Source organism: Eutrigla gurnardus (genome assembly GCF_963514095.1).
Source record: "Eutrigla gurnardus genome assembly, chromosome: 16".
NCBI lineage: Eukaryota > Metazoa > Chordata > Actinopteri > Perciformes > Triglidae > Eutrigla > Eutrigla gurnardus.
In genome coordinates, this window is record NC_139927.1 from 20,984,177 (window position 1) to 20,994,124 (window position 9,948).

At 38.3% G+C, this 9,948-nt stretch overlaps 1 protein-coding gene across 3 annotated transcripts; it reads left to right on the forward strand.

Annotated features, from left to right (window-relative positions):
* The first annotated feature begins 3,128 nt into the window (after nucleotides 1–3,128).
* Nucleotides 3,129–9,448, forward strand: LOC311026478 (protein FAM177A1-like). 3 transcript variants are annotated; one of them, XM_084030058.1, is made up of 5 exons: nucleotides 3,129–3,262; nucleotides 3,496–3,717; nucleotides 3,802–3,868; nucleotides 8,010–8,107; nucleotides 8,182–9,448. In XM_084030058.1, exons 1-5 carry the CDS (start codon nucleotides 3,194–3,196, stop codon nucleotides 8,392–8,394), a joined length of 669 nt encoding a protein of 222 aa, XP_083886184.1. In that variant the 5' UTR covers nucleotides 3,129–3,193; the 3' UTR covers nucleotides 8,395–9,448. The 3 variants fall into 3 exon arrangements, with proteins under 3 accessions (XP_083886184.1, XP_083886185.1, XP_083886186.1); XM_084030059.1 differs by having other exon boundaries at nucleotides 3,496–3,696; XM_084030060.1 differs by having other exon boundaries at nucleotides 3,496–3,690.
* The last annotated feature ends 500 nt before the right edge of the window (nucleotides 9,449–9,948 follow it).

Sequence of the window (9,948 nt, forward strand, 5' to 3'; positions counted from 1 at the left end):
TTTACCCAAGTTTACTTGTATTTATTTCGGAACATAGCGTTTGCATGACCGTGGCGTGTGTCTAAGGTTTTGTAGAGAGCACCGTCGGTGAAACCTATCCTACACTACACCACTGAACAACTGGATGTGACAGATCTGACAAATGAACCAGCGTTCAGAGATGTAACTGTAATACTGCAGGTGAAATTGAGTCATAACTACCTGGTTTAGAAGGCAATGGGAATTTTGTCATTTTTATAAAGGTTTGCTTTTAATGGTAAATTGAAATCATGAAATATAATGTTAATATCAAGGAATTAAAAGTATTTTTGAAGTTGCAGCTTTTTCATAGGGTTTTCATTTCTAGTATGAATGTTAATTTAAAATATAACGTTTTCCTTATCATTTCAGACTTTAATAATATAACCCTTACATACAGATTTTTTAAACTGTTAAACTTTCTTTCTTAATGCCCAATTCCTATTGAAGTTTGAGTTTCTTGAAAACTCTTCATATATCTTCATATATATATATATATATATATATATATATATACATATATATATATATATATATATATATATATATATATATATATATATATATATATATATATATATATATATATATATATATACAGTATATATATACACTCAACAAAAATATAAACGCAACACTTTTGTTTTTGCTCCCATTTTTCATGAGATGGACTTAAAGATCTAAAATTCATTCCAGATACACAATATTACCATTTCTCTCAAACATTGTTCACAAATCTGTCTAAATGTGTGATAGTGAGCACTTCTGCTTTGCTGAGATAATCCATCCCACCTCACAGGTGTGCCACATCAAGATGCTGATCTGACATCATGATTAGTGCACAGGTGTGCCTTAGACTGTCCACAATAAAAGGCCACCCTGAAATGTGCATTTTTTTGCTTTATTGGGGGTCTGGGGACTCAGAACCAGTCAGTATCTGGTGTGACCACCATTTGCCTCATGCAGTGCAACACATCTTCTTCGCATAGAGTTTATCAGATTGTCAATTGTGGCCTGTGGAATGTTGGTCCACTCCTCTTCAATGGCTGTGCGAAGTTGCTGGATATTAGTGGGAACTGGTACACGCTGTCGTATACGCCGGTCAAGCACATCCCAAACATGCTCAATGGGTGACATGTCCGGTGAGTATGCTGGCCATGCAAGAACTGGGACATTTTCAGCTTCCAAGAATTGTGTACAGATCCTGGGAACATGGGGCCGTGCATTATCTTGCTGAAACATGAGGTGATGTTCATGGATGTATGGCACAACAATGGGCCTCAGGATCTCATCACGGTATCTCTGTGCATTCAAAATGCCATCAATAAAATGCACCTGCGTTCTTCGTCCATAACAGATGCCTGCCCATACCATAACCCCACCACCACCATGGGCCACTCGATCCACAACATTGACATCAGCAAAGCGCTCACCCACACGACGCCACGCACGCTGTCTGCCATCTGCCCTGAACAATGTAAACCGAGATTCATCCGTGAAGAGAACACCTCTCCAACGTGCCAGACGCCATCGAATGGGAGCATTTGCCCACTCAAGTCTGTTACGGCGACGAGCTGGAGTCAGGTCAAGACCCCGATGAGGACGACGAGCATGCAGTTGAGCTTCCCTGAGATGGTTTCTGACAGTTTGTGCAGAAATTGTTTGGTTATGCAAACCAATTGTTTCAGCAGCTGTCTGAGTGGCTGGTCTCAGACGATCTTGGAGGTGAACCTGCTGGATGTGGAGGTCCTGGGCTGGTGTGGTTACACGTGGTCTGCGGTTGTGAGGCCGGTTGGATGTACTGCCATATTCTCTGAAAAGCCTTTGGAGACGGCTTATGGTGGAGAAATGAACATTCAATGCACGAGCAACAGATGGCATTTTGCTGTGAGACAAAAATGCACATTTCAGAGTGGCCTTTTATTGTGGGCAGTATAAGGTACACCTGTGCACTAATCATGATGTCAGATCAGCATCTTGATGTGGCACACCTGTGAGGTGGGATGGATTATCTCAGCAAAGCAGAAGTGCTCACTATCACACATTTAGACTGATTTGTGAACAATGTTTGAGAGAAATGGTAATATTGTGTATCTGGAATGAATTTTAGATCTTTAAGTCCATCTCATGAAAAATGGGAGCAAAAACAAAAGTGTTGCGTTTATATTTTTGTTGAGTGTATATATATATATATATATATATATATATATATATATATATATATATATATATATATATATATATATATATATATATATATATATATATATATATGTATATGTATAAGCTTATTAATTTCTGTTTATTTCTAAATGAATTCATGGAAGATGATGACGCTCTACCATCTACTAGCAGTTGTAAAGTTTTGTAAATTTTCTTCAGTTATATCTTATACTACAACAGTAGTAAAATAAAATAGAATGATTTGGTTCCTTTTATTGAATAAGATTGCACTTTACTATAATATACTATACGTGTGTTGTTGTTTTTCGCGTTCTTTAGTGCAATGTAGGCTATACACTTATTTGTTATGTTTTTTTTTTTTTTAATTGGGGGGTCAACACACAGCATTTACCTGAGGGCACCCAAATAATAAGCAGGTAGTATTGTCACTGAGCAGCATTTGTTGTAGTTGGTCATGAGATGACTTAAACTACTAATAAATGTGGTCGGCTGTTAAAACTGCAAAAGGGACTTTGACCTAGGCATTTCTCTTCACAATTGAGTCCTAAAAATCTTATTTTGCAATAATATTTAAAAAAAAATATGTTTATTTATTTATAACTTATTTTACAAATATCTTGCACTACCAACTAAAACATCCCTTATGCTCTGCTACCTTTTAAGAGGCAGATAATAATTATAATATATTATTTCATTAGCCTTTAAGATTTTAAATAAGGCACTGCCTCTAATGAGGTTAGAAGAATACTATTGAAACATGTTTATTTGTATTACAAGCTGTGTAATATACTATAAAGTGTCCTACTGAGGTAAAGATACACAGGAAAGGACTTTAATGATACTATCTTAAATGATATTAGCTTATAACATTTAAGCTAATTTTAACATTATCTATGGATGACGTCACGTTCGCGGGGACGGGGGCACTTCCGGGTCTGCCGTGCGGAGGAGAGAGGCGCAGCATCCACAGCTACAAAAGAAGACGGCGACAATGGCCGATATATCACTGTACCTCACTAACGTTAATGTGTCGCTGGGACAGAGCATGGACGCGGAGCAGGTCGGTAAACAGCGTCCTCTTCTAGAACGACGCGTCTCATCGTTACCGTTGGGTTTACTGAATGTTGCTAACGATGTTGCCGGTTTTGTAGCTTGTTGTGACTTGTCAGCTGTGTCATGTCGGTGTGGAAATAGATTTGAATGTTTACAATTATTCATTAAGTCACCCAGACCATTCAACACAGTGTTCATCCCACCGCGAGGCTGCATTGACTCCTGTCACTTTGTGTCCAGACTCCGAGCCCGGCCCGCGGCTTTGAGAGTGTGGAGCTGGGGGAGCTGAACCAGAGAGAGGAGCGGGAGAAGGTTCCCCGCAGGATCATCCATTTCTCCAGCGGGGAGACCATGGAGGAGTACAGCACCGACGAGGAGGAGGGAGAGGACAGAGAGCCGGAGAGGAAAGACCTGCTGTCCAACCCGGTCGATGCGGTGAGGGTGAGGAACGGTGGAAGGACGGTGTGTGTTTGTGGGTTATTTAAACAAGGAGGAGACATGAGTCATTTGCCAAATTAAGTGTCCTCTCACATGTTTGTGTTGCAGTCAAAGTTGACCTGGGGTCCATACTTCTGGTTTCACATGTGGAGGGCTGCCACGTCCACCGTCTCAGGTTTGTTAACTTTATTATTTACAACCTAATGGACCAAGTTTCCTGCTGTCATATAGCCGGGATCATAACTTGGGTAGATCACCGTGGTAACAGATCCTGCACAGCTAACCTGGTTAACTTCAGAGGATCTGAAATACTGACTAATCATCTCACAGTAAAATTGAGGCATCATTCCTAAAACGACTAACAGTTGGTGATGATATAGGATTTAATCGTGGCTCACCATAAAAAACACTCACAATCAGTTGATTGTGGTTAATTTCCATCACCAGAATAATCGTGAATTCCGTCACAAGTAACGTGAAAAAGCTGTCTAGCTCACTATCATGGTAGAGAAGAGAAACAAAAAAATACATACAAAGGCATTTATAAAGGATAAATGTAAAAGACTTTACCATTTATGATTATCTTATATACGATTATCATTGTTTTTCCTGAAATCTGTCACAATAAAAATATTAGTTTCTTAACAAATGATAAGTGATTTAGTATATTTTAGAGCAATCTCAAGAGTTTTACACATATTTTTATGATAACCAGGATAATATTGTTTATTGCAATTATTGTGACCAGGATATTTATGTTTTTCATATCGTTCCATGCCAAGTAATGAAAAGCAATAGAGGTATTTCTATAAATCCCTACAATAATTTTCCCCTGCCAAAATTGTATTACAGATTCAACAGGGCTTCTAACAAACAGAGAAATTATTGTTTACCACACTGACAGTCTTAACAATGGTGATTATCGCTGTATGTTAATTGCAGACACTGTTGCCCACACTGCTAATTAGCTCATACATATTAGATAAGCATTAATTTATCATGCATTCATATACTTTAGTGATTTACCCCTCTGCTGTTTTTAACTATAAGTCCCTTTGTCTTTCCACTGTTTCAACATAATTTAGCAACTGTGGTTTAGTCTAAATTAAATCCTTAATTCTTCACCCGTTTATCCTCTGCTGTGTCTCTCTGGCTGACCAGCTGCAGTGGCTCGTTAGCGGCTCTCACTCCTTCGGTCTCATGTAAATGTACTGTTAAATGTTTTAAACTAATGTTACAATCTGTAAATCGTTTCCATTATTTCCCCACAGTGATTGATGATCTTCACTGCATATTACTCCAGTGATGAAATAAATCCATGTCATAACCATTTTAAGTTTCCAGTCAAGTACTAAGTACTATACTGATTCTCTAGGTCAAAGAAATGGTTGCTATGACGATATGTTATTAAATTAATCTGTGCGTCACACCAATGATCTTGAATTTGAGCTCTAGTATTGTTCTGATCAGGGATCGGACAAAAAGGGATCAATCATCTTATTACATTTGTTTGTTTTTAAGAGAAGATGAACATATTTTAATCTTAATCAGACATGTTTACGTTATTCATTTTGGGTATATTAATTGTTATATTAAACAGAAATAAAAAAAATAATCCAAGTTTAAGTTATGAGGTGTAACATACATGTTTAAACCCAAAAGCAGAGATGGACAACACAATAGCAGGAGCAAAGATTTAATGAGAAAAAATAAACGTACAACTGGCAGTCCAAACACAACATGGCAGACAAACGAAAATCCAGATCCGGAAGTATCGAAGTGATAAGAGCTGGTCGAAGTCTCTGAAATACTGCACAACTCGGCCGTGAATATAATATATATATGCCGATCTTGCATATTTAACAACGACTATCATGCAGACATATAGGAGTTTGGAAGTGTATTGATAAATGTGACAGGGCAGTGAAAACCATTTAATTTCACTTTATTTGTAATTATTTATTTTCAAGTAAAGAAACAAAACTAAAATAACAAATACAATGAAATATAAATAACTGTCAAAAAATGAATTATTGATAATTACAACATTCATCATCAACATAAACAAATATTACATCTCCAAAAAGGATAGAAATAGATCCAAGCCCTGCTCTATAACTCAAACAATGAATAACTTAATGTTTCATATAAACGCTTGTGACTGGAAGCCTAGATTCCTTTTTTAAATGTAAATTCCAACCTTGGAAATTAAACAACATTCGTGACCTAACTGTCAACATTTAAAATAAGATAATCCGTTATTTGTCCACAGCGGGACATTTACAGTGTTCCAGCAGTAAACGGGAGAGTTAGTACAATAACAAGAAGCATCAGGTAAACATAGCAAAGTAGAACTGAACTTTAAAATTCACATTAAGATGAAGATGAACAGTGTTGGTCTGTTGGTTTACTGGCAGCAGAGTTGAATGGAACAGCAACAGGAAGGAGGAGCTGCTGAGCCTGCTGTTTATAAAACCAACAACATGGGGAGAAGTGGACGATGCACTGTTGTAGTCCATCATTGTAGTTTCTCCACTGCAGACCCACGTCAATTATCAGCTGTAAATCATCAGTTGAATCATCATAACTACGTAGCTACTCTGAGTAGCGCATTCGTGACGTCACTTCATGACTTTTTCTCCCGAGGTCAAGGAAAAGTGGTTAGGAAAAGATGTTAGGACCTTATTTTTTGACTTCCCAATTGCAGACAGAGACTAAAAACACAATTGACTAATTTGGGAAACAAGACAGAGGTGGGGGATGATTGGAGGGAGACACACAGAGACAGGGCACGGCTGACGAGACTAATCAAACACAAGTGATCCACAGAAAAAGGGAAGAGGAAAGTAAAACAGGAAGTAAAGTTAATCAAGAAGAAACAGGCACACCAAAATAAAAGAGGAAGTGAAGAAGACAGAAAGTACAAAATAAGAGGGAATCAACCAAACAAAAGGCAAGATGAGATGAATCAATTTAAAAAACAATCGTTAGGTGCAGCCCTACTTATTAGATAAAACATGTTGACAAACTGCTTAATTTGCAGTAAGGTAATAAATCGCAATATATCACAATATGTATTTTATCACAATACTAAGCATATCTTAATACTATCGTATCATGACTGAAATACCGTGAGTGACATTGCACCCCACAGCTGCCAAAGCTGAGAGTAGCACCTTTGTAGTTCCTCTTCCTCATTTCAAGTGCAACATTTGGAAACGGAAGAAGAACAACAGCTGCAGGCATTCTTCCCTCTACATACTAACTCAGAAAGGTAGCGAAATGTTGAAATCTACACACGTTCCTTCTAACAAGGCCTGTATCAGGGATTTCAGGTTATAAAACGTCAGATTTGAACAAATTTAAACTAACACGTAATGTGTTACACTTCATTCAAGGTAGTCAGTTGTTGTTAGGCCGCTGTTTACAAAGTCAGCTAAAAGCTTGATCTCTTTTATTATTTAGCCGTTTACGGTGCAGAAGCTGGAGTCCTTCACCACACTGCTTCTATGCTTCATGGCAACAGATTGAATTTGAAAAGTTAATTTGTTTGAACAAATTTTGAATTACAAGCGACAGCTCTAGCCTTTATAAGAATGACAAGAATAACTTACTTTTAATGAATATATCACATTTATACCAGTTTTTGTTTTTCCCCGCAAGTATCAACATTGTTTGATATTCAGCACTCCCCTCATAGTTTGTCATTTGTAATGTATTTTATTTCAAGACAGGGACAATGCATAATAAGACATTAATCTTGTACAACAAGAAAATATGCATTAGTTCTGATGATGTTGCATGTCTTTGGCTTGTAATTAAGAGCTGCACTGATCCAACTGTCAACTGGCAACCAGCTTCATGATACAAGTAATGCAAGTTTGTAGGCCCAGTTAGCTCAGAGAGGGCCAGACTGACTCCAACTTGCTTTGTGATGTAGTTATGAAAATATATACACACATTTCCCAGGTTATTCAATTCTAAAACCTGATGTGAGAAAAAATTTCATGTTTACCAATGTTTTAAAATGCAGTGTTATGTTACTGAAGCTGCAGACCTGTATATGTTGGGGAAAACAATCTGCCAGCATTTGTCAAGTCATGTGAGGATTGTAACCAGAATATGTATAGAATATATCACAGTATGTCTGAACAAAGATGAAATGGTATTTCATTTTTTTTTCATTTTTATTTTCACAGAGATATTGTCTAATTGATAATAGAAAGAATTGTCCAAAAGGTTACTACATCATGAGTTGAGGATATTCAATGTGGACTTGTATGTAAATTTGTCCTATTGTTGTTATTCTTTTCCAGCCTGTGACTACCTGGGGGAGAGGATGGCCTCCCTCTTCGGGATCACGTCGGCCAAATACCAGTACGCTATTGATGAATACTACAGGATGAAGAAAGAGGTATGTTGAACAGAGGCTCTGCAGTTATTGTCATTCGGTTCACAACGTAATTCCCTCTGGTGTCTGTGTGTCAGAGGGAGGAAGAGAAAGAGGACAACCGCCTGTCAGAAGAAGCCGAACGGTCTTTTGACCAGCTGCAGCCTCAGGAGGACGAAGACGAGCCCATCTCCATGACAGACCAGCTGGAGCTGGCCGCCGCTCGCCCTGACGTCAGCTATCTGATCGAGAATGAAAATCGGGCACCTTCAAGCACCATCAGAGTCCCTGCTATCGTCACGGCAACCTAACTCGCCCTGTCTGTCTGTTAAAGAAGGAACACTGTCTTGTTTCACCGAGTACCATTTGGTTTGTGTACAACACAGCTTGAGGTGGGCAGTGCTGCTGTATTGTGTTTTTTTGGCGAGGACGGTTGTGGTGGAGTTACTCAGCTGACTACCAAGTCTCCCTATGCAACAGTGTAGCAGCTGGTCGAAGTATTTGCTGGATGATGGAGCAACCTATTTGGATCTTTGGATACATTTAGTCGTGTGTGTTATGAAAAAACATGCAATATGAGTCCCAAAACGTTGTCGCTACATTATCCAGCTATTGCACATCAGGTGCTACAGCAGCCTCCCAAATCTGAACGTCTGCTGTGCAGCGAAGGTTACATGTTGCTCCCTTGTGCCTCTGATCGACCGGACTCTGTGCCTAAATCACCACTACAGCCAAGTCAGTGACAGATCTGGACAAAACATGTATTTGAAAATGATTTGAAGACGTGGAGAAGTCTTTGAGTGAGTACACAAATGTTTGGATTTTCGAGTAGTTGATGCATGTATGTACAACAGCTGTTTTGTCCAGATCTGATCAAACTGGTGCGTTCCTGATCCACCTGGCTGCACCAAAGAGCTGACCATGTTAACACTCCCTCACATGTTACTTTGCTCTGTGTTTTTGTATTAATGCTTATTAAGCTTGTTTGCACTCGATGTCTGTGTGGAGGCACTGAGCCGATTCAGCCTTAGTTATCAAATCATCTGTGGACCACGAGACATTTTGTTAAAAAAACAACAACTATGAAAACGGGTTTAGTGTTCTATGTTGCTGTTATCGTCTGCCTTATCGACAATGGACATAATTATATTGGATGTGGTGTGTAAGACTTTGATAATGGCATGGAGAATTGTTCCACTAAGTCTGTATAAAGACATGTTAACTTCCATTTTTAACTGTTTTAGTACAATTTTTATATTTATGTATTTAATTTAATGAACTGACAGAACACTTAATTCAAGTATATTTTCTATTGATTTAGTAGGTGAACCTGTCATGAACTGTTAATAAAAATAATCGTCTTTGTCTTACTTTTATAGTCTTTGTGCCTTTTGTCAACACATTACATTATAGAGAAACTAAACCCCAAACAACTTTTTTTCAGCTGAAGAAAATCATAAACCCCCTGACTGTTTAATATAACAATATGATTCGTGAGAAATTCCCTCAAACAAAGTCTGTAGAAATGCGGACTCACGTAAAGTGGGCATAAAGGGCTCAAAATGTCTGTGAGCGAGTCCTCAAGCACTTATTGGGACGGACCAAAGAGCTGCTCCTGGTTAGGAGGGGACTGAGGGTGTGACACACACTTATTCATCACTTACCGGGATTATTGACTTGGCTTTTCGTCTATAAACGCTTGACAATTGTGAATATGACTGCCGAACATTTTAAACAAAATTCCTGAATGAGGAGTGACAACGCCGATCCCTGCAGTGGGAAGGCCTATTCAACAATACACTGACAGTTCAGTTTGAGCAACGCTTCAAAATAGGTAACAAGAGGCTGAACAACAATATTAATTA